Source organism: Crocuta crocuta, unplaced genomic scaffold (assembly GCF_008692635.1).
Source record: "Crocuta crocuta isolate KB4526 unplaced genomic scaffold, BGI_CrCroc_1.0 scaffold229, whole genome shotgun sequence".
Taxonomy (NCBI): Eukaryota; Metazoa; Chordata; class Mammalia; order Carnivora; family Hyaenidae; genus Crocuta; species Crocuta crocuta.
Genome location: NW_027536464.1, coordinates 4970368 through 4995030, shown reverse-complemented (window position 1 = coordinate 4995030; position 24663 = coordinate 4970368). Strand labels below are relative to the sequence as shown.

Here is a 24663-nt window from a genome sequence, read left to right as displayed (position 1 = left end):
CCACCCGGAGCCCCTTCCCAGGCCTGCTCCCCTGAGTTCCCCCGGGGCGGCGCTCACCTGCCTCCTGCCACCCCCACCCCGCGCCTGCCTCCTAGTCCCTGGGCACATGGGGAAACTGAGGCACAGAATGGGGTGCAGTGGCCCCTATGAGAGCTCGGGCCACCCTCTCATTGGCAGCCCGACGCGGCCTCCACGCCACCCCCACTCGCGTCCCGCGGGGCCTCTCTGGAAGGTCAGCCGCATCTCGACTTGCTCACTCCACAAACATGCGCACACTCCGCCCGTGCCAGGCAGTACCGAACTCGTCACCGCGGGAGCACGCCGCAGGACCACAGCGCCGGGCGGGGGCGCCTAGGTCACACACGGGGCAACAGCCCTGGTGGGTGGGGGCTCCATGCTGCCATGGACCGAGACTATCAAAACCATCAGGCTCCTCAGCAGAGCCAGAGAGGGCCTTCGAGTTCTAGGTACTCTGTCCCTACCCCTTGCACGCGTGTGCGCGCGCGCACACACACACGCGCGCGCACACACACACACACACACACACACACACACCAGCTAAGGTGCCCAGAGATACTATTATTCACAAATAGGACCCACCTTCCCATTCACAGGTGAGTGTACTCACCAGACGTTCTTTGTCCTTCTCCCATTCAGAACCAAGCACACTCTGCCTACACAAAACTCAACCCTCCCCATCCCCAACAATCATTATAACTAAGTTTCTTAAGCAATTACTAAGTGCCAGGCACTTTATAAATGTTACCTCATTGACAACAACCCCCTATGGACATTAAACAGGCTCCGTTTAACTGACAAGTGACTAAGGCTCAGAGAAGTCCTGTTACTTGGCCAAAGCCATACAGGTTCTGTGTCACTCCTGTCCTCTAGATCCAAATCCCCACCCCAGCATACGCAAGTAGTGCCATTCCTGGTTTCTGAGCTGTGATTACAAAGTCATTTTCGTTAACAGTTACTGCATGCTTAGTATGTATTGAGCACCGTGCTAAGAACTTTTATATGAATCAATACATTTAGTCTTTACAACGAAGGGCAAGACTGAGGCAGAAAGAGGTTATTTGCCCAGGGTCACACAACCAACAATTAGAAGAGCCAGGATTCTAACCTAAGTACTGTGACTGAGTTGCCACTATGCCATAAAGCCTCACACGCTAATGAGTCAGTATGTCTCCTAACTTTATTTTTTTTTAATGTTTATTTTTATTTCTGAGAGAGAGAGAGAGAGAGAGAGAAAGCAAGCTAGGGAAGGGCAGAGAGAGAAGGAGACACAGAATCTGAAGCAGGCTCCAGGATCTGAGCTGTCAGCACAGAGCCCGATGCAGGGCCCAAACCCACAAACTGCGAGATCAAGACCTGAGCCGAAGTCGGATGCTTAACCGACTGAGCCACCCAGGCGCCCCTAACTTTATTTCTTTAAAACAGGGGTCCAAAATACATTCAGAGCCAACTGATGAGTTTTGTTCAGCCTGCACAGTATTTTAGGTGGGGCACGGACCTTCAAGTTCAACCCCTGACAACAATACCTCTCTGTTATCAATTTCTACTGGGCTTCTGAAGTTATTTGAGTTTATGGACCTTTTTTTTTTTCAAGTTTAAAATCATGTCTTGTACCTCCTGGGTGCACACAGGTGGTCCTGCTTCCCAGAACCCCAAAGGCAAATGTTGCACGCACAGATATGTGCCCTGAGAGCATACACACGTGCGTCCATATTGGTTCCAGTCAGAGGACCCCGGACACCCACAGGCGCTTTCCCTGCCCACCCCCAAACACACCCACTCACAGATGGGGAAGATGAGTGAGGAGAGGGGGTAACTTGAGCCCCTGTTCCCCAGGAGAATCCGAGGGGCTGGCACATTCCATAGCAAAAATAACCAATGGGCAGCGGGCGTGAGTGACGGGACAGCTGGGCAAGGACAGGCCTGTGGGATTCTGTGTTCCTGTCCTGGGTCTGCACCGCTCACCCCCACAGGGCTGGCCTGGGGCACGCTTGCAGGGCGGCCACCCTCTGCTGGCCCTAGATCGCCCCACTTTTACCTCCATGGCTGGACAGGTGTCACCCTTTGCCATTTCCCCAAACCCAGACTTCCAACTTCCATACTGCATGTCCCCTTCCAGAGAAAGCCCAACTCATCACGCCATGCCTGATCTCTCACATGGACTCTCTGCAGAGCCAGATGCACCCACTCCTCTGCTCCTTGTCTCTTCTCTTTCCTGCCTGGGAGGTCCAATTTCTCCCTCCCCTCCTGTTGCTTACCCTGCTCTGCATTTCTGACATACTGTAACATTTTTACTTATTGTGTTGATTGCATATTGTCTATCTCCCCTCACTAGGATGTAATCTCTAGAATAGGCACTTGGGGGTTTCCCCTCCTCTCATGTAGCCCAAGCACCCAAAACAGTGCCTGGCCCACAGCAGACACTAGATTCAATGAGTGGGGAGGGCACAGCTGGGGATGGTGGGGACAGCGATGGTAAACGTTCCTGGAAAAGCTCATTCATCGAGCCTTCCTCCCTCCTCGGTCCACACCCAGACCCTTTTCTAAGAAATAGCTGGAGAAGTGGCCATTTCAAGTTCTACTCAGGATCTTCCCAGAAAGCCTGCCATGGCTTCAGGAAAGTTCTTCTGCATGGGCTTCGGCTACTTTGGGGCTTCTCGGCTCCTGTCTCTCTTTTATCCCAGGGTTCCTCACTGCTGCCCCACTCTGGTTCCTCCTCCCCTTCCTGATGAGGCCTGGGCATGAACGGATGGCAACACTCTTCCCACTCGTTCCCAGCTCCATACTAGTTTCCTCCTGGCCTTTCATCCAGACATTCCAAATTCCTGGTGAAAAAGAGAACTGCAGAATATTCCTCAACACAGGTTCTGGTGTATTCCTGCCTCTTTTTTTTTTTTTTTTTAACGCTTATTTATTTTTGAGACAGAGAGAGACAGAGCATGAGCTGGGGAGGGGCAGAGAGAGAGGGAGACACAGAATGTGAAACAGGCTCCAGGATCTGAGCTGTCAGCACAGAGACCAACGCGGGGCTCAAACCCGTGTAATGCGAGATCATGACCTGAGCCCAAGTCAGATGCTTAACCGACTGAGCCACCCAGGCGCCCCTATTCCCACCTTTTTCTTGCCTGAACGAGCCCTCTCTCCCTGTCTCTAACCTCTCCTCTCCCTGCCCTCAAGTCCCCAGCATGGTCCACTCCTATCTGTTGACCTTCGGCCCTTCTGATCGAAATCAGAGTCTTGCAGACTCCCGCTGTCCAACATGCAGCCACAGGGTAAGCACTGTCAGCTGGCCCCTTCTCTCGGCTGTGCCTTCTCTGCCTCACCCCTTGCCCTTTAGGCCTCCACCTCCAACCACACATGTCCTAAGCTTTGAGGGTGGTGCTTGTCATGGCCACTTGATTTGCACATAGTTCCGCAGCCCAGTCATGAAAGAGAATGCCCACCTATCTTGAAGACTGGGCCAGAAGCTGGCTTTGGGGCTATGGTTGGGAGAAGGATGGGTTAATGATGATAGATACTTGCCTTAGTCTTCCCCTGCTCCTCTTCCTGAGGACAGGCAACATGGACCTGAACCCAATGACCTGGCTTTCAGGTCTGGCTCTGCCACCTCATTTGGCCATATGACCTGGGGTCAATTCCCTATTGGAACCCCAGTTTTCTTTATATGTGTAACCATCACAACAATAATCTGGGTTTAGAAGATTAAATAAGGAAATGATAGAGGGTGCTGTCCACATGCTAAGGATTCTACAGGTTGCCTGTATGTCTGCCATCTTCACTAGTCTTATTCCTTCCTCATTTCTACACCCCAAATCCCACCCTCTTGTGTCCCATCCTCCAAACTCTCCAGCCTGCAGCCCACTTGTCTTCTCAAGGCCCCGGTCTCCCCAAGCCATGCCAATATCCCTCCATCCTTGAGCTAACATCTCAGGAGGAGTGCCAGGAGCCTTAGTATGAGCCTGTTTTTCCGAGCCAGATAGCAATCTCAGCCAGGAAACTGCCTCCTTCTCCCGCAGCCAGGTCCTGGCTTTGCTTCCTCGAGAACCTTGAAGTCCTTCTGCTGTCGATCCCCACCAAGAAAAGTTTTCCATGAGTAAGTCTGAGCAATGCTGAGCTGCTGGCCCAGCTGCCCCTGCCCAGGACCTGTAACTGCAGGGACTGGTGGCGGGGGGGAGGGGCCAGGCAGTAGGAGGAAGAGGAAGTCAGTCCCCCACCATCACCAAGCAAAGCCCTGCCCTCCAAATCACGTGGAAGGGGTGAAGTCGTTAAGCACCTAGTTCTTTGCAGCGAGTCAGACACCTCTCCAACTCAGCTCAGCCACCTTCTATCTGTACGTGACATGTCATTTAATTCTCTCCACCAGCTCCCCCAGGGTTGCTATGGGACTTAAATTATATATCAATAGATACGATAATGTGTCACCTGCCATGCAGTAGTGTGTCGCTATTCATAACATTACAAATTACTACGAAGAATGATTACCCATTGAAAATAATTATAAGAATGGTCTTGGGGCAGGGGCGCCTGGGTGGCTCAGTCGGTTGAGCGTCCTTGAGTTTGGCTCAGGTGATGATCCCAGGTTGTAAGCCCGAGCCCTGCATGGGGCTCCGTGCTGAGCATAGAGCCCAGTTAAGCTTCTCTCTCTCTGCCTCTCTCATAGATAGATAGATAGATAGATAGATAGATAGATAGATAGATAGATAGATAAATGAGACTGGTCTTGGGGTAAAGATTTTGCCCGTAGGAAAAAGTTCTCAAATATCACTTATAACTTGCTGCAGCCCAATCCTCTTCCTGTTTTAACATAACTGTCAAAAGGCCCCAAGTCCCGTCCCCACGGCACCTAGGGTCCTTTACTACCCCACACCTCTCAAACGTGCTGTTCTACCAGCACAGCCTGGAGACCATCCTCCTGGCCTCTGTCTAGATGTGCCCCGTCACCATTCAGCCTGCCACCCATGCTACCCAGCTTATAGAGGGACTGAGGAAACACATCTTGCAAGGGGGCTTTAGCCCCTGTCATTGTCCCCGCTTTGGGGGGGCCCACAGCAGGCTAGGAGGCTCTCCTCTCAGAGAGAAGGCCTAGGCTACTCTCCATACAATGGACAGCTGCCCTCCCTTTCTCTTTCTCTCTCCTACTTCCAGAACTCCTGGAATAGTAAAAAGCCCCCAAAGTGGAAACCAGGAGGAATGGGTTCTTAATTCTGGGGTGGCCATAACCAGCAATATGTTTTCTGGCAGATCTTTCTCCACTCTGGACGACAGTGTCCTGGCCTGCAGAAGGAGGTGTTTGGAGCTGTTGTTGTTCTCTGGGGACATTTCAACTCTAAACAAATATGGCACTCCTCAGTGCTTCCTTTCCCTTCCCTAAAATCTCCCCCCCCCCACCCCCCCACCGGGCTGTATTTTCACCAATCTATCTATCATGCCCTTCGATTTATGTTCTGTTTTCAGTCACCTTTGCCCCGAGGGGACCAGACCCCCAAGGACTCCGACCCCTCCCCAGCTCAGAGCATGGCCAGGATGGGTCTTCTTCCGTGACTCCTGCACCCGGCCAAGTACAAGGCTACTCAAGAGAAGCCAGCCTTGACCCTCTCTGTCCCAGGCTTGGCCACAGGAAGTCCGAGGAACCAGTCGTTGAAGACTGTGGGGGTGAGCAGTGTGGCACGCAGGAGGGAGGGGGATGCTGAGAGAGGGAGGCTGAGCCCCTGCTCCGACTTCTGACGCGCTGTAACTCCGATCTAGCTACTGAGGTCCTCCCTCCTTGTGCCCGCTCCTCGTGCTCGCCCAAGGATATACCCCTACACGACAGCACGCAGCAGGAGTGAGAATGCCCTCTAGAAGATGCCTGGGACACACTCAGGGATCCCCAAGCTCTTTGCCATCTCCCCAGCCGCAGCCTACTCCCCCAGAATTCTCGTTCTGTCTGCAGCCTGGAGAAGAACCTGCTGGCTTAGGGGCTGAGAAAGTTAAAAAGGAAACCCAAACACTGACCCAAGGAGAGTCTGCCCTGGCCTGGCCCCCACACCAGCCCCAGCAGGACCCCCGAGTACTGGGCCCAATCTCGGTTCCCTCCCTTCTGCCTCAGATCGACATTTGTTCCTTCACACACGAGCCTGGCACTGTATCCCCACATGGGCAGGGGCCTTAGCACAGGCCTGGGCACCCCCTTTCCATGCCCTCTGAACTTCAGGCAAACATGGCCTACTGGCTTTTCCATAGCAATTCCACAACCCCCCATCCCTCAACTGCTTGTACCACCAGACCCCTCCACAGCCCGCATACACCCACGCACATGCACACCCTTGCTTGTGAGCTCTCTACCTCCCTGCACACTGGGGATCCCCCAGACCCAGCTTCGCTTCCAGACGCTCTGCACCCAGTTCATAATTGTCTCCTCACTGGCTTCTTCTAACTAGTCTGGTGCCCATCACACCAACCTCCCCCAGGAATGGACTGTGAGGAGCTCTGACCCATCCCTTAACATTGCAGTGGGACCAGGGGAGCCTGCCCCTCTTTCAGACATGTGCACCCCTGCAAGGTGTCCCAAGGCTACGTTATCTGAGCTGGTGAAGACGATCTTTCCCCAGGAGGACTCTCTTTACAGGAAACTAGGAGGGCTTTGGCTATGGAAGTCCCAGAGAGACCTGAGTGGGACTCAGGTTTTGCTTACCAAATGCTGACCCTTGACCTCTGACCTTCCTGTGGGGAAGCCTCTCTAGTCTGACACCCCTTTCCCCCCCCAACACACACTTTCCTCTTGATGGGCACTTCTGGGTCAGTGCAGCGCAGAAAAGCGAGGGCACCTGGGCAGAGGGCTGGGTGAACCGGGACCTCCCCACGTGGCCCCGCAATCCTTGTCCGGCTCTGAGCACCCCACCCTCCCAGGCACCCCCGCCTCCCCATTACCTCCGACCTCCAGCACCGTGAGAACAGCCTCACAGGAGGCCTGGCCCCGCTCGTTCTGGGCCCTGCAGCTGTACACGCCGGCGTCCTGCGCCCCGCAGCGCCGCAGCCACAGGCAGCCAGGTTCAAGGGCCGGCGGAGGCAGGGGCTGCCCGTCCCGGAACCAGCTGAGGCTGGGCTGGGGCGTCCCGCTCACCGCCACCCGCAGCCGCACGTCGCTGCCCGCCAACACCGCCGCGTCCTTCAGGGGCCGCAGGAAGACTGGCGCCCCGGCCACCGCCCCTCCGCCGGCCCCCACCTTGGCTCGCTTCGGGGGCACCCCGGGGCTGGGGGGTGCCCTCATGCCTGCGTCCCCGCCTCGCGTGCCCCGGGCTTTCTGCATGGCCTCTGCGAACTGGGCTGGGGGTGACGCTGGAACCAGACGGCCACGGGGGGCACGCGGGGGGATGGTGCCCTGGGAGAGCAGTCCTGGGGGGCCGGCGCCCTGCCTTCCTGCTGCCCGCCCGCCTTCGGCCTGTGTTACCCAGAAGGTCACCAGGGCGGGCGGCCGGTTGCGCCTCGGGGGCTATTTTTAGGCCCCCCGGCTCGGGTTGCGAGGGAGCAGTGGAGGGAGGGGGCAGCAGAGGAGGGGACTTGGACTCCCGACTGCTCCTTCCCTCTCTCCTGGAGCCCCTATCTCCAACAGCGGCTTAAACGGGGCCCTGAGGACTTGTTCCAGGTCCCCTCCCCCGTGGTGCGCCGGCCCCCAGCCCACTCAGGAGTCTGGAGTCGGATTACTCCTGGGCTCATCCCATTGCCCTCCCCTCAGGCTGCTGGTTCCCAGCTGGGGGAGAGGGAGAGGAGGTCCTGGATGACACGTCTGAGAGGCAGATGGGGAAGCAGGCCCGACTGGAGGTGAGTAGACAGCCAGGAAGAAGGACCAGTGGCCTCCCCCAGCCTCCATGCCAGCCTGGCGGACAGGAAGCCCAGCAGCAGGGAGTGGGTGGACTCAGGCTCCCAGCTGGTCCCGTCCTAACTTGCTGGGTGGTACCGAAGCTCTCTCAACCCCCAAGTCTTCCTCTGTAAACATGCCCAGTTGAATAAGCATTGCACCACGCAGGGAAGGGTGGAAGGACATTCCAGGCAGAGGGAACAGCATGACCTAAATCAGAGCATGATGAAAGGAGATGCCCTGTTCTAAGAGTCAGAGGAGTGTGGAGACCTTGAACTTCAGCGGGGTGGGGTGAATGGAGGTGGTAGCTTTGCTTGCTAAGGTCTGGATCCTGATGGCGGTGGGGCGCTGCTGTGGGTGTTCAGCAGGATAACGTGGTCAGAGCTGTGTTTTAGAAGGATCCCTCTTGGCAGCCACGGTGCTCAGGGTGAATTGGAGGTGATGGGAGGGTTGGAAGCCAGTTACAGGGTGGTTCTCAAAGTATGACACCTGTTGAAAGTGGACTCTCAGTCCCCACCCCCAGAGACAAAGGTGCATAGGGGATGCTGGGAGGGTCCAGGAATCTGTACATGTAACAAGTGACCCAGGTGACTCGGATGCATCTGAGGGTTGCACTTTGACAAACATCAAGATACAGCATCACCGTTTTTGTAAGTTCAAGTGAGATTTTTGCGATGGAACAGTTCCATATGCTGACTGGTGGGGGCCACATGAATCTACATATGTGATAAAATTGCGCGCACACGTGCGCGCACACACAGTCACACGAGTGCATGGAAAACTGGTAAAATCTCAAGAAGGCGGGTGGACTGATGGCAATTTTCTGGTTGTGATATTGTACTGTAGTTATGCGAAATGGAACCATTGGGGAATGCCAAGTGAAGTATCTGTCCGTATTGTTTCTTATAACCTCGTGTGAATCTATGGTTATCTCAAAATAAAAAGTGAAACAAAAGTTCAGGTGACAGACCTAGGCCTGAACTTGAGCCCCGAGGAATGAAGCCTGGGAGGGCAGAGAGGAGCCAGACAAGGAGCCCTGAGTCATTCTGAGATGGAGAAAGTTACCCTCAATGTCACCTCACCCCCCACCCTCACTCGGAAAGACCAAAGTCAAAGTGTGCTTGTGCATGTGAATGCAGAGGGTACAGAAGAGACAATTTAAGCACTGAATTATGTCCACAGGGATTAAAAGCCTTGAGGAATGAAATTTCTTTGTTGCTTGCATGCATTAAAGCTTACTCTTTGTGCTGTTCAGTTCTTTCGGTTTTGACAAATGCACAGAATTGTGCATCCTCTACCTCGGGACCATACAGAACATCGCCCTAAATATCTGCCTGATTATCCCCTTTGTGGCCAACCCCATCCCCTCCACCGATCCCTGGAAGCCATTGATAACGAAGTCTTGAACAGGAATGTAATTCTAAAAGATAAAACTGTGGGAAGAGGCTTCACAACAAGACGGAACATCAAGAACAAAGAACTAGAGGAGTTGCCTGGGTGGCTCAGTCGGTTAAGCGTCCTACTTCAGCTCAGCTCACAATCTCACGGCTCATGAGTTCGAGCCCCATGTCGGGCTCTGTGCTGACAGCTAGCCCAGAGCCTGGAGCCTCCGTCTCTCTCTGCTGCTCCCTATGTTGTGCTCTCTCTCTCTCAAAAATAAACATTAAAAAAAAAAAAAGAACAAAGAACTAGAGAAAAAACCAGTAATCCCGCTAAACCTCAACAATTTGCTCAGGATGTGTGTAGGTGGTCTGTAAATGTTGGCTGGGTGGTTGGTTGGTTGGTTGGTTGGTTGAATGAATAAATGAACTGTGTGGTCGTGAGTAAGTCACTTAACATCATAAAGCTTCAGTCTCTTCATCTGTAAAATGGGGTAGCCCAACTCAGGATTTATTCGTTCCTTCAACAAACATTTTTGAGTTCCTTTTCTGTGCCTGGCACTGTTCTGGGCGGTAGGGATACAGCAGTGGACAGAAGAGACAGGGATTCCTGACCTCGTGGGGGAAATGGAGTAGCAGCGCAAGGGGATGGGAGTGTGGTGGGGCTTGCGCTTGAGCCTCACTGGGAATAATTGAGCCAATCTTTAAGGAGCAAGGAAACAAAAGGTGAAGATATCTGGATAGGACTGCTTCGGGCAGAGGGGGGCATGTGCCTGGTGGGCTCCAAGAAGAGCCAGGGGGCCAGTGGGCCTGGAGGGAGCGGTGGGGAGGGTAGAGGGACATGAAGTCAGTTGGGTAGCAGGGGCCAGATAGTCAGCATCTTGTAGGTCATGGCACTTTTATTCTTAGTGAAAATGGGAAGTCATCTCAGAGGATTTTGAGCTGAGGAATTACATGATCTGACTTAGGTTGTTGTGATGGCTTTAAATTATTATATTAAATATTAAAATGAATATTAACTATTTAAAAGGTCCTGGCGCAGGGCCTGGAACATGGCTTGTGTATCTCCTGGCAGAATGTCCGTAAGGGGGGCCTTCACTGATGTGTGCTCAGGGGTATGTGGGCCTGGGTCTGGAGGGCGCAGGCGCGTGTGAGTCACTGGCGCCCTCTCCTGGAGGAGCCCGTACTAGCCAGGACCGTCAGAAGCCATCCAGTCCTGGCCGGGCCCACCACCCAGGGCAGCTGGCTGCAAGGCGCTCATCTGTCCCTCAGAATGGGCCCCATAGTGCTCTGCGGCCTGGCTCCGGGCTGGGTGTGTGCTGCCAGTCGGCCCTGCCTTGCGATCACAAGCTTATGGTGTCATGGAAAGAGATCTGGACTCCAGAGGCCAAGGAGCCTGGAGCCTGATCCTCCTGTGCCATGGATATGCTGTGCGACCTTGGCAGTTCACCCCACCTCTCTGGGCCATGGGGAGTTTCCTCTGGGACATAATGATGCACCAGGTGCCCTACACACAGCAAAAGGTCAGTAGATGTTGGTTGTATCAGTGAATGAAGTGGGGGCCATCAGCCTTCCCAGTAAATATTTAATTTAGAGAAAAGTAAATAAAAGTGCTCTGTGGGTATTCATTCAACAAGTAGTTAAATATTTAATGAGCACCTTCAATGGAGCAAGCACTCTCCCGGGCACCAGGAGAACAGTGGTGAGTAAAACGATGAACCCACCCCCCCCACCTTGGTTAGCTGACATTCAGGCGCTGAACCAGACTCATTGATGTATTTGCATAAATGTCCTGGGCCACCTGGGTCACCACTCTCAGGTGAGAGGAGGGAGAGGGAGGGGTAAGTGGGTAGAAGGTGCGATCTCAGGGGCAGGGGGAGGAGGGTAGTCAGAGCAGACGGAGAGGGCCGGACAGTGTCCGCTAAGCCTCAGTTCCTGGCTCAGGGACATATTTGTTTTCACAATCCTTCCTACCTCACCCCTCAGGTGGGGTCGCAGTTGGTCTAGACCAGGTCCCCTGGGTCTAATGTGAAGGTAGTCAGCCCTCCATGAGCTCTCTTATTTCATGATGTTCAGAGTCTTACCGGAGAAGACACCAGAGTGTCCCAAGGAACAGGGAGAGGTTTAGCACAGAGGTGAAGGGGTGCATGTGTATGACCACATGGAACCCAGATCTTTTTTTTTTTGGCTTATTATGCCCCTTCTTTGGGAGTGCCATATCCATGTCCCCTGCCCTAGAGTCCCCATATCACTGTCCAGCTCCCTAGGAGGCAGGTAAAGCAGAGGACTTAGAACCAGAGGATTTCTACTTAGGTTTTTTGTTTTTGAAGATTTATTCTTAAAGTAATCTCTACACCCGACGTGAGGCTCAAACTCACAACCCCAAGATCAAGAGTCAGGCGCTCTACTGACTGAGTCAGGCAGGTGCCCTGAACCAGAGGACTGCTAGGCCTAGGAAGGCTCTGCTCAGAGAATGCTTCCCCACTGGGGACACAGGGTGGGTCCGGCCTTCTCTCTTCTCTGAGGACAAGTGGGTAGCAGTTACCCGAGACAGAAGTGTGCCGAGGAGGAGGGCTTTCTGACTTTCAGAGCTCTCCCCAGCTTGAAGGGGTCACATGGAGGTAGTGTGTTCTCTGACACCAGGGATATTCAAGCAGAGCTTGAGGACTGCTCATCAGGGTGTTGGGGTGAGGCTGGGGAGAGGACTCCTGTATTGTGGGGGTCGCTGCCTCGGGGACTTGAGGTCTGCCTATGAGAGCCTAAGATGCCTAGACTCTCTCCACTTTAGTGACTAGTCTACACCATGCTCTTTTTGGAGGGTAGGGATGCCTCTAAGACCTTCCCTGACCTGTGTGCCCCTTCAGTCTTTGTGGGGTAGATGAGTGAACGTACTCATTTATGGGAAAGAAGAAACTGCTAGGAGACTCCTGAAATTACTCACAGATACACACACTCCCTCTCATCCGCCTGAGCCCAGTCTCCCCCAAGCATGTCTCTCCCAGAGAGAATAACTCAGATTCCAGGGCCCCCATTAGGCTCAAGGCTGAGAAGCCTCTCACCCACCCCTCCTCCTGTATCCCAGGGTGAGGACACTGTAAACGCTACTCCTAATTTCATTTGGAATTTCACTATGGGTTGATTGGGGTAGTTCTGGGGCCCGCAGGGTTCACCCTGCTAGATCACTAGGCAGAAAGAAATGACCATGAGTCACCATGGCAGAGGGTGGGGACCTGGGGGGTGCCCACGGTGCTCCCAGGGCAAGGATGAATACGATGGAGAACGGGCCTTCTTAAACCCAGAGGGAAGGGGTAACTCTTGAGGGAGGGTGGCATCCATGGAAAGGAAGAATGATAGACACACCAGAAAGGCTTTAGAAGTTTCTGGAAAAAGCCAGTTAGGAACATCAGACTAGAGACCTTAAGACTAAAACCCTATTAGGTTTGTTTTTTTCCCCTACAGACTGTGTCTGAGTTTACCATGTTTGTGATCTCTACCCTCTTTCCCTCTCCTATAAAGAGTAATCTCTTAAATCTATGAGTTCTAATTTGAAGGCTGAGGCCTCTAAGGATCCATCAGGCTTCCTAAATCTTAGATCCATCTGGACCTTTTTGGAAGGAGTAAAAAGAGACAGGCTTCACTCCTGCCCCAATGGCTACCCAGTGACCTCCAAGCCTATATATTGAATAATTAAGTTTCCTCCACAGAAACCTTTAACGCATCTGTGTTAGTATTTTAGTCTATGACTTCCTCATTCTTTTTCAGATGTCCTACACTCCCCTCTCCTACACTTGCCAAATTGTCCCCAAATTTCCCTTTGGTATTTTCAATTGAGATTCCACTGCATTGAAATTATAGATTAATGTAGGATGAACTGACATCTTCAGAGTGTTGAATCTTCTTCTCCAAGACCAGGATGAAGCTTTCCATTTTTCTTAACATTGTTTTTGTTCCTGAATCAGCCTTCGTTCATAGCAGGTGCTCAGGCAGGGGAAGGGAAGAGGGGAGTCCTACTTCAGGGCCAGTCTGTGTCCTTCAGAAAGAGCAGTGGGTGGCGTCCCTGGGGCCCTGATCATACGGAAGTGGGGTAGGGGGCCCAAGGGGGGCAGCTCAGGAATTGGGGCCTAACAGGAGGTATTCAAGGTCTCCTAAAAAAAAGTCCCCTGCCCAACCCCCCTCCACCATTCACTACATGCACACAGCAAGGCTGGGAGGTTCTGGGAACAGTAGGGGTAACCTGCCCCGGGGGGACAGTCTGACCGGGCAGGAGGGCAGTGCACAATCCGTCTCAAGGGGCAGTGCAACAGGGCCCTAGGGGCCCCCACAGGCAACCAGGCAGTCATCACAGCCAGGGCACGTGCTAGGCTTGTGCTTCTCTTTTTATTGTTTCTGTCCAGAGCCCCTGCTGCAGGGGAGGGGCAGGCACAGAGGGGGGCACCCCTCCCCCTGCCTGAGACCGCTCTCCGCCTCTCTCCTCTCCTCTCTTCTCCAGCACTTCTCCCACCCTCTCTCCTTCCAAATCTCCTGCTCCCACATCTGGCACCTTCGGGGGTTCCCTCTTGCAGCCCCTGCTTTCTAAGCCCACCGTGGGAAAGGAAGGGGCTTTCAAGCCCCCATTCCCACAGGGGCTAGTCTCCCAGTCACCTGCCCGGCTTGTTGGGGAGGCTGCCCTTTCTCTCTGACCCAGGCTAGGGAGTAGGGGTAAGGAGGTCCATAGGTTCCATCCTGATCATGTGGGGTCCCAACACCCTGCCCTGGGGCCCTCTCCAAAGCCAGAGGCTAGAGCCTGAGGTCACAGAGGTAGGAGGGGCAGGGGCACTGCTCTGCCTTGGCTCCATCCTGGCCCTCCCAGCACACCCTGAGGGCAACCAAGAGCCAGGCTCACTCATTTCCAACATCCAGGACTCACACGGCTGGGGCTGCCTGTGCCTGGGCAGGGGTGAGCCGTGTCCCCTGGAGGGGCCATGAGCAGTGGTCAGTGAGCAGGGGTCAGAGGCTGTGAGGGGAGCACTGTGGCTGGGTGTGGTGACCTGGGACGGAGGGAGGCTGGCTTCAGGAGGCAGTGAGGACAGGGGCGAGGGTGGTCTCTGATGGCAGAGGGGTCTCTGGCTTTAGAGCACCTCGTGTTGCTGCTGTGTGGCCTCACTGACGACCTAGGGAAGAAAAGAAGCCCAGTGCAAACCAGTGCTGGCAGGAGAATGGAGCCCCAATCCTGGGCTGCCCCCCAACTCCAACAGGACCCTGTCTCCATCCGGGTGAGGCTTAAACCAGCACAGCCGGTGGAAGGCACCTGGCTGACAGCCTCACAGACATAACCCATAGCCCCCTGCCTCCCTCCATGGGTAAGGGGACCGGACAGATGGCTCACCTCCCCATCCCGGGTCTCAATGGTCTTGATCATCACCGTCTTCTTGGTATGGACCTCAGAACCCCTTTGCTCAGGGCTTGTTTCTGCAATAGATGCAAGCACATACTCAGCCTGACCAAGTCGAGGCCTGGGCCAGTCCAGGGACTAGGTGTCCATCCCTGTTTCCAGGGGATGGAGTCCAGAAATCTCCTACCCCTTTCAAGATGGGCCTGTTACTTCTTCAGCAAGACTTTATCACCTGAGCCCAGCATCCAGCAGGTGGCTCTGCAGACGCTGGGGCCAATCCCACGGCTAAGATGGGCTCAGGCTCCAGCTGTGGGCTGACTTTGGAGGGTGGGGGACCCCTGAGGCCCCAGGCCACCCAACATTCCCATTCCTCACGCACCTCCTTGCTCCCTCTCTACCCCTGGGCTCCAACACAGCCCTGCGTGAATTTGTACCCTGAAAGAACCCCAAACCCAGCATCAAGACTCTCTTTTGGTCTTGGTTGGTACCCAGCCCCCTTTCAGACTCCAGATGAGTAAACCGTGTCTTAATGAAAGAGACATAGACAGAAGTTAGCTACTGATTCATTGTGCTGGTGGTGAGTCACTTGCCCCTCGACGCCTCAGTTTCTTCACTGTGAAACAGTTACAGCGATACTTGCACTATCATGGCCACCGAACGATTGATTTAAAAAAGCCTCAAGCAGCTTCAGTTGCAAGGCTTACCCTTGGGTGTCTGCATAAACTACCAACTGAAAAAAGAGGTTCTGAGTTTTATAGGGCGGGTCAAATTTAGGTCCTGGGTGTTATGGGTTTGGTGTTCATGAATCTCCGAAGCGAGCAACCAGCCTGTGATGAACGCTGTAACTCGGTGGAGCGCTGCATGTATTTTTCCCGATGGAAAAGAACGTCGAAGATATAAAAGGTTTGATCTAGGAAAGGCACTGCTGCCAAGGACTCTGACTTGCTTTCCTAATGTATCATTATAGCGTGTTTTTCTGCTCTCTGGGGTTGGAAAGCCACTCGATCTGCATATTCCTAATGTCAGAATGGCAGAGTGCCCTAGGAGCTCGTTCTTTTAATTGTTTGGCTTTGCTAAGGTTTGGCTTCATTGTTTTAAACATGCATCCAACATCTTGCTCCAGCAAACTGGAGGTGTTCAACAGGCAGCCGGGGGTAGGGGTGGAAGTGGTAAGGGATGCTTGGCAATTTGCTACACAGACAATGGCTGGTGGGTGCCTTGTAGCCTGGGGTGTATGGTTCTAGATGCTTTTGCTGCCAGACCCCCCAAGGACACCCTTGGTCCCTTCAGAGGTTGGGTATATTGAGAACATCTCTCTGATAGAAGGTGCCTCTCTCTAAACTTCCCCACCCACCTGCAGCAGCCTCCTTTCTCTTTCTGGAACCCTAGCCCTGTCCCCACGGCTCCATCCTCCTTTCCTGGCTGGCCTTAGACAGTGCCCATGCTGGACTCCTGCCCCCACCACCCAGCATCCACCAACCAACACACACTCACCTCGGAAGTTGAGAGCAGAGAAGGTCTGGATGGGGATGTTGATCCTGAAAAGAGAGACACCAAGTCCCCAAAGGGTTAGAACCCCCCATCTCTCCCTGTGACCCCCATCAAAGCTTGCCCATGTCCCCTCTAAAGACCATGGTCAGCTGTCCCTGTCTCACTGACCTCAATACTCCCACTTTCATGTTACTAAGGGCATGGGGTCAAAGGTCAAGTACAGCTAGCTCAGAAACTGTTCCTTCTGGAAGGATAACAATTCCATCTCTGACTTGCTGGCCTGAAATCAGTACCACCAACCCCACTGCCCTCTCCAGTCCACCACAATTTCCTTCTTCAGGCACTGCAGGGTGTAATAGCAGCTGTGGGCAACATCCATCATGTATGCTCACCCTCCAGCCAGGCTGGGAACCTCCAGCCCACCCACCGGAGGGCAAGAGCCAGGGTAAATGCCATCCCCGTTTATGCCTAGTGCTGGGAGAATGCCACATGACTTGAGCCACCTTAAAAGTCATTATATGTAGATGTAATTCTATGAAATCTGGAATCTCTCTGTGTTAAGTCTATGTATCTAAACATGTCTGCTGATTTTTTAAAACCTTAGATATTACCATTTTTATGAGTATCAATAGGTGTCATTTTTTTTGAGCAGTTGACCTGTTTTAAATTGAAGTTAGATTTATATACAGTGAAATACACAGGTCTTTAGCATACAATTCGGCGAGTTCTGATCAGTCGACATCCATGTAACTACCAGTCTAAATCAAGATATATAGCATTTCCAGCGTGCCTGGGTGGCTCAGTCGTTTAAGCATCCAACTCTTGATTTTAGCTCAGGTCATGATCTTATGGTTCGTGAGCTCGAGCCCCTCGAGCTCACTTGGGATTCTCTCTTTCCTGCCCTCTCTGCCTCCCTCCCACTTGTGCTCTCTCTCTCTCTTTCTCAAACAAACAAGCAAACAAACACTTTTAAAAAGATGTATAGCATTTCCATCACCCCAGAAATTTCCCTCACTTTGACTTCTAGTCATATGTCATTTTCGGTATCTAGAGGTTAAGTTGCTCTGAGCACGTCATGCTGTCTTATCCTCTGTGTGTGTGTGCAAGTGTTTGTACACGTGTGTACGTGTGTATGTGCACGTATGCACCCTCAGCGCACGAGTCTCTGCACTCTCCTTCTTAGCCTGTGTCCCAGGCTCTCCATTTGTCTCTCTNCAGCGTGCCTGGGTGGCTCAGTCGTTTAAGCATCCAACTCTTGATTTTAGCTCAGGTCATGATCTTATGGTTCGTGAGCTCGAGCCCCTCGAGCTCACTTGGGATTCTCTCTTTCCTGCCCTCTCTGCCCCCCTCCCACTTGTGCTCTCTCTCTCTCTTTCTCAAACAAACAAACAAGCAAACAAACACTTTTAAAAAGATGTATAGCATTTCCATCACCCCAGAAATTTCCCTCACTTTGACTTCTAGTCATATGTCATTTTCGGTATCTAGAGGTTAAGTTGCTCTGAGCACGTCATGCTGTCTTATCCTCTGAGTGTGTGTGTGTGCAAGTGTTTGTACACGTGTGTACGTGTGTATGTGCACGTATGCACCCTCAGCGCACGAGTCTCTGCACTCTCCTTCTTAGCCTGTGTCCCAGGCTCTCCATTTGTCTCTCTCTGCCCCCTCCCTTTTCTTCCTCATCACCCCCTACTCTGCTTTCATCTCTCCCTTGACTGGCAGTAACATTTTATTACTGGTGGCTGAACATAGTTTTATGCTGCTGATTCTTAATTCTGACGGTAGATGAGGGAATACTTATGTTTCTCTTTTTATAAAAGCTATTAATTAAATCACTTTTACCCAGGTGGCCTTGGTTAATTCTGTGCAATTAGTGGTGTGGTGGCCTCGTGTATAAAATTATTTCCAGATCTTGCTAAGGTGATCCTGAGCCCCGCTCCCAGGTCAGGAATGGGCACCTCAGCACTCCCCAGAACCCCACCACCAGCCCGGGCCTCGCCCCTCACCGGCTTTCCTCGCCCTCCAGCAGCTTCCGGTAGGTGGCGATCTCCACGTCTAGGGCCATCTTGACATTGAGCAGGTCCTGGTACTCGCGCAGGTGGCGGGCCATCTCATCCTTGAGGTGCCGGATCTCTTCTTCCAGACGTGCGATGTTGTCCTGGTAGCCACTGGCCTCACTGGCAAAGCGGTCTTCCAGCTCCCGCATCTGCCTCATTAGGGAATCGTTCTGCAGGAGAGGGACGCCCAGGTCAAGAACAGGAAAGGGTGGGCACTAGGGACCCGGCATGGGGAGAGATACAGCCTCAGAGCTAGGACGCAACCCCCGATGGTCAGGTCCAGGAGTTGGCAAACTCTTCTGAGCTAGGGGACCCTGAACTCAGGTGAAGTCTCATGTGGAAACCCCGAGAACAGAAGCGATAAAAGGAAGCATCAGTGTTCATCCTCTCCACCCCCACGTAGGAGCCCCATGATTCCTGAGAGTCCAGCTGAGAATCTACCCATCTGTTTTCATCCCTGTGGTAGATTTAAAGAGACAGAGGCCCAGAGAGGGTATGTGATGGGAACCAAGGTCACAGAGTGAGAATGTGAGCTATAGGCCCGAAGGCTTGGGTCGGGCAAGGTGGGCAAGGACTCACAGTGCCCTTGAGGGCATCGATCTCACAGGTGTAGGACTGGATCTGGTGTCGGTACTCCATCATCTCCTGCTTGGCCTGGCGCAGGGCATCGTTGTTCTTGTTGGCTGCCTGGGTCAGGTCGGACACCTAAGGGTAGGGAGGGGCATGAGATGAGGAGGATGCAGGCAGGGATGGCGAGGGACAAGGGAGCATAGAGACCCTGGCTCACCCTCCTCCCCATGGATATAGCACAGGAAGCATCTCCAAACAGGCGGGGAGGGGGACAGAGGGGCCAGAGCCCCTGGACCAGGTTGCCCACCTTTGACTTGTACCATTCCTCAGCTTCTGAGATGTTCTTAGCCGCAATGGTCTCATACTGAGCCCGAATGTCCCTGAGGGCAGCGGTGAGGTCTGGCTTGGACATGTCCATCTCCACCTGTACTTGTTGTTCCTGAAGTTGGGCCTGTAGCTCTCGGATCTCCTGCAGGATACAGCTGGGCTTCAGTGCTCAAGGGCGTGTCCCAAGCCCCACCCACACAGCACCCTCTCAACCCCGTTCCCAGAGCCTTGCCCTGCCCCCCATCCCTTCCAGCTCCTCTCACCAGGGTCTAAAGACCCCGAAGAGGAAGGCTGAGGGCATACCTCCTCATGCACTTTCTTAAGGAACGCGATTTCCTCGTTGAGAGACTCAATCCTGCGCTCCAGGTCAATTCGAGCTAGAGTAGCGGCATCCACATCCTGCAAGTGAACAAGCAAGAGGGACAGGGTCACTGAGGACCCAGGCAGGGCAGAGGGAGACCGGGGATCACATGGGGTCAGAAGGGTAAGGTTACTGGGGGACCAAGAGAGGGCTCACCGCTCGGAAGGCAGCCAAATTGTTCTCTGCTTCTTCTTTCAACTGAATCTCTTCTTGCAGCCTGGCCGGAACAGACAGACAGAAAGTGACCGTTGGTGGGGATAAAGCCGGCAGTGGAGATGGCTGGGTGGGGGCTGCCCAGGGAGTGGGGCTCAGGACACCGTGTGCAGGCCTGGCTAGAGGGTAGAGACAAGAGGCCCCGCCCACCCAGGGAGGCGACAGGAAGTGGTCCAATTTCTTCCCCAGGAGCCACACCCCGGAAGTCTATGTCCCCACCGGATTGTGACCTCCCTGGGATTAGGAACTGTGTCTATTTTATCCACAGCCATGTTCCTGGTTCCCAGCCCCAGCCTGGCCCATGTAGGCACTCAATTACTGTCTGTGTCCCGCGGTAGGACAGTGATTCTGCTCACTTGAGCTGTCAGAAGCAGGACCTACTAGTACTTGCTCTGTTCTTGTTGCCTTTTCTTCCAGGAAGCCTGACCAAGCCCACCATCAGGTCCTCCAAGCTTTCTGGGGGCTGCAGCTAGCTCCCTCCCTTTTCCTCTAGCTTATCCACTTCCTCTGTGAGATGTCACAGCCTCAGCCGGGCACAAGGACCAAGATCTGCTGTCTACCCACCTCCCCTGGGCCTCATTACAGAAGACCTGAGAGCTGCCACTTGGATTCCCCAGCCCCTGCCTCTCCCAGCCTGCCCCCACCTTCCTGGTCTCCTATCAACCTCCCCTCTCCCTCTGACTCAACCCCAACCCCCTCCCTCCACTCCTCTGCCTGTCCCCCATCAACACCACCCCAGCATCTTAAGGTGCTTCCAGGAGGCTGTCTACAGGGCCCAGGTCCCCCATTTGCACCCCCAGGAGGCTGTCTACAGGGCCCAGGCCTCCCATTTGCACCCCATGATGTCCCCAAGGAAACTCCCCCTTTTCAGAGTGAGAGCACGAGGGAGAGACCTGGAGTCCCTCTCTCCTCTGAGGACACCGTAGATGACTGTCTCCCCCAAGTGGGGGAGGGGGAGGGGAGGGAGGAGAGGGGTCCCCGGCACCCTGGGGCAAGGCAGGTCCTGACAGCTGTGTCTCAGCCCCCAGGCCTCGCCTCCCTCGCGCCCAGCGCACGGAGAGGGGGTCTGGGAGCGCCGCGTCCTCACTTGGCCTTGAGCCGCTGCAGGTCGTCCAGCAAATTGTCGCGCTCGACGTCGACGCGGGCGCGCTGGTTGGTGAGCACCTCCACCTGGCGCCGCAGCTCGCGCAGCTCCTCCTCGTAGATCTCGGCCACCCGGGTCGGCTCGCGGCCCTTGAGCCGGTTCACCTCGGCGGCGAGCGCCGCGTTCTGCTGCTCCAGGAAGCGCACCTTCTCGATGTAGTTGGCGAAGCGGTCGTTGAGCTCCTGCAGCTCCACCTTCTCGTTGGTGCGCGTGGTCAGGAACTCCTGGTTCACGGCGTCGGCCAGCGAGAAGTCCAGCAGCTCGCCCGCGCCGTAGGAGGAGGCGGGGGGCACGCGGGTCGCCCCCAGACGGCTGGCCCGCAGCGCGCCCAGGCCCCCGGCCCCGCCCGACGTGCGCGACACCTGGTACACGCGGGACGTCACCGAGCTCGCGGAGCCCTTGGTGCCGAAGCTCCCGCGCGGGAACACCGGCGAGCTCAGCGGGGAGCCCAGCGGGAAGCCCGCCGCCCCGCCGAACCTGCGGTGGTAGGAGGACGTGAGCTGGCTGGACGAGTAGGCCTGGCTCATGGTGGCGGCGCGGGCGAGGCTGGGCGGCACGGAGGCGGCGGCGGCGGGCGGCCGAGAGTGGTTGCGTCGAGGGGAGACAGGGCCCCTTAGCCGTCCCGCACTATTTGTATCCCTCCTGACATCAGCCCCCGCCGCCCCTCCCCTGACAGCTGCAGGATCCCGCTGTCCTGCCAGGAAGGGCGGCCGCTGGCGTGGGGGCGGGGAGGCCGGCGCCCCTCCGCCTCCGCCGGGTGGGAAGGGGCCCCTAACAGGAGTGGGACAAGCTGGAGGACCTCGGAGGGCAGAAGATGGGCAGGCCTGCCAACCCCTTCACCGGGGCAGCAAAGCATGTCTGGAGCCCCTAGACAGGCCTCTTTCAGTTTTCAGTCCTTGGGGGCCTGAGAGGTGGGGGGGGGCGGATAGTCAGGGGAGAGAGTGGGTAAGAGGCTTCCACTTGGTTTGAGGGTGTCCCTTTTGCTCTAAGGAGAGACTTTGGGTCATTTCTTGAAGGAACAAGGCCTATTCCCAAGAAAGGCTCAAATCACCTTTTCTCCCCCTAAAGATTGTCTAGAAGTAACAGAGGTTGGGGAGGGCTCGGGCAGGGACAGCCCACCAGCCAGGCACCCAGGAAGAGGATCTCTAGGCAGGCAGGGTGGGGAGAGGGCCCCAGGGTGGGGCACAGAGAACCATCCTGGCCAAATCCCGCCTGCTCCTGTATATCCGCCCGCACCAGGGTTCTAGCCCTGAGCCTCAGTTTCCCTCCTGGCTAGTCTAGGCCCTTCCCCCCTCCTCTTCGGGCTAGGGCGGAGCCTCAAGTTTATAAACAACAGGGTGATTTCCAGAAAGAGTCTAGTGCCCTCTCCGTTTCCAGTTGCTATGTACTCTCACCCCCGCCCACCAACTTCACCTCCTTCTGCCCCCTTNCCCCCACCCCTTCTCTGATCCATCCCCCCACTCACATCCCCCACACCCACATACACCAGGGGTTTGTGTTTTGTCAGGAGCCACACGTCCACCCAGCCATCTCTCTGGCAGCAACAGCTGCCAGCCCTGACATACCAGAGCTGGTATTTATAGAGGAGAATGCCTCAATCCGGGAAATAAGCGCACGGGAAAGGCGCTCAGCGGGGGGGGCCGGGTACCTGAGGAGGCATGGGTGTCAGATGGCCAAGGAAGGTTTGGGGTGATACGCCCCAATTACTTCCCATCCCCTGTAAGGCTCCAAGCCCCCGGCAAGAATGGAGTCACACAGAGGACCTGTCCAGTCCGTCATAGCTCCCCGTCCTCGGGGTACAGGTACTGGCCAACCTCTGAGGACATCCTCACTTCTCCGTGAGCACTGGCTGCCTCCCTACATCTCCACCTGGCACTTTCCAGGCCTCTCTTAGACCTGACCCTTCCAGAATGTAAACTTCAGAAATAGGGCGCTGGTCCTGCCTTCGCTCTGCCCTCATCAGTGGGCCTAATTACCCGCAGGCAAGTCCTTCTCTGTGTCCTCCACTATAAAGTGGAAATAGTCACACACACACACACACTCACACACACACACACACAATCAAATAAAGTGGAAATGGTCAGCCTTGCCACATCTACCCGTTTACCCAACAGGGGTTTCAAGAGGCATGGGTAGGGGCACCTGGGTGGCTCAGTTGGTTGAGCATCTGACTTCAGCTCAGGTCGTGATCTCACTCTTTGTGGGTTTGAGTCCTTCATCGGGCTCTGTGCTAACAGCTCAGAGACTGGAACCTGTTACAGATTGTGTCTCCCTCTCTCTGCCTCTCCCCCACTCATGCTCAAAAATGAATAAATGTTAAAAATTTAAAAAAAAAAAGAGGCGTGGGTAACAACATGCAAATAATACCTCACACAGCATCCACTGCGTGCCATGCTGCTGGGCACTCCCCACCGCGACCCCCAAACCTCCAACAATCCTATGAGGTGGGAACTAGTATCGGTCCCATTTTATAGCTCGGGAAGCTGAGGCAGTCGGACTCCGGAGCTGTGCTTTGCCCCCAGACTGGATGTGAATGAGCCAGGTGAACTGTAAAGGGCATTGTTACGGCTGTCTTTTCAAAGACTTTCCACACTAAGTATCTAATTTTTACCCAAGAGACAGGCCTATGGGGAGTTCCAGATATTCTTATCCAGGCCTGGAGTCAGTGCAAGCTGTTGTGCTCTGGTTATTTTTGTGTCTTGTCTCCCAAACTAGATTATAGGCTCCTGGAGAATTTTAGAGACCGTGTGGATCCTTAGCATATCCTAGGCAACAACTGTCCTTGTTGTCATTCAAACTAGCCTGCAAGTTTTCTTTCCCCATTCTGTTATTTTGGTAACAAATGCTACACACTTACACACACACACACACACACACACGCACACACACTGCACATGATGGGTGGACAGATTACTCGGTTCCCAGCCAGGATTATAAACTGTATCTCTCTGACTGCAGTGATTGGCTCAACGGGTGACCTGGACCTGAGAAGAGCCAATCAGAGACCTTCCCTAGAATTTATAGCTGGAACAGGGATTGCTAAACTGGAGGCTGTGACAACCATGTTTTCTGCCCAGTGGGGTCGTTCTGCACTAGGAAGAAAGGACATTCTAGAAGAAGCAGAGACACCTCAAGAGGAGAGTGTCAGCCCCTGGGGCCCTGGTTCTGCAGTTCTTCCCTCAATGTGAGCTCCGCCAGTGTCTTTCCTGACTTTGGGGCCAATAAACTTTTCCTCTTTTTTTTCACTTAAGGCACTTGGTGCTGGCGTCTCTCACTTGTAGCCAAAACATTCCTAGTGTAGGAGACTGTGCACCCATTTCCTAGGGAGGACAGAACATTTTTGGGAGTCCTCTCTGTGAACAGTCTCCAGACCACATAAGGAAATTGCCCTTCAGACAAGCCCAAGATCTCAGTTCCTTGGTGAAATGAAGCAGAAAACAAACAAATAAATTATGTCACCTATTCTCTACTCAAAACCAACATCTACCAGACTTGGCTCTGAACCACTTGGGGCTGTTTCCAAACTTCAGTTCCAACCCCGAGAATTTGCTACCATGGAGGACAGCAAAACAACACCAAGTCTTGGACAGCAGGTGAAAGAGGAGTGCTCCAAAACACGTTCTGAACTGGGCAGCACCTCTGAAGTAAGTTTCGCCTCCCCAGGGGACTAGTTAGACTTGGACACACTAAAAATAATAATAACTTAACTGGATGGGTAATGTACTTGGCACAAAATTCAAGCGGTCCCCTTCTGTGGGTTGGTTGCCTTTTCACTCTGTTGATCATGTCTTTTGATGCACAAAAGGTTTTCATCTTGATGAAATCTGATTTATCTATGTTTTTTTAATTCCCTGTGCTTTTGGTGTCATATTCAAGAAATCACTGCCAGATTCAATGT

At 54.1% G+C, this 24663-nt stretch overlaps 2 protein-coding genes across 2 annotated transcripts in view; both read right to left on the bottom strand.

Annotated features, from left to right (window-relative positions):
• The window catches only part of LOC144218632 (striated muscle preferentially expressed protein kinase-like), an 18499-nt gene extending 11193 nt beyond the window's left edge, over positions 1-7306 (bottom strand). Inside the window, exon 1 of the mRNA XM_077748571.1 lies at positions 6928-7306. Within this exon, the coding sequence (XP_077604697.1) occupies positions 6928-7306 (379 nt within the window). The remainder of the gene's footprint in view (positions 1-6927) is intronic.
• Positions 7307-13592: 6286 nt separating this feature from the next.
• DES (desmin) lies at positions 13593-21350 on the bottom strand. The gene is made up of 9 exons (XM_077748560.1): positions 20709-21350; positions 19565-19625; positions 19351-19446; positions 19028-19189; positions 18730-18855; positions 18100-18320; positions 16100-16143; positions 14600-14682; positions 13593-14384 (listed from the first exon to the last, which is right to left on the bottom strand). The coding sequence occupies exons 1-9, from the start codon at positions 21290-21292 to the stop codon at positions 14343-14345; spliced, it is 1419 nt and encodes a 472-aa protein (XP_077604686.1). The 5' UTR covers positions 21293-21350; the 3' UTR covers positions 13593-14342.
• Between the last annotated feature and the right edge of the window lie 3313 nt (positions 21351-24663).

What these genes read in the sequence shown, in the direction of transcription:
- DES (XM_077748560.1), bottom strand. Translation starts at nt 21,292, where the DNA reads ATGAGCCAGGCCTACTCGTCCAGCCAGCTCACGTCCTCCTACCACCGC. An exon ending in ATTTGGCTGCCTTCCGAGCG is followed by an intron (nt 19,447 to 19,564) that starts GTGAGCCCTCTC and finishes GTTCACTTGCAG; the next exon opens with GATGTGGATGCCGCTACTCT. An exon ending in TTAAGAAAGTGCATGAGGAG is followed by an intron (nt 19,190 to 19,350) that starts GTATGCCCTCAG and finishes TGTATCCTGCAG; the next exon opens with GAGATCCGAGAGCTACAGGC.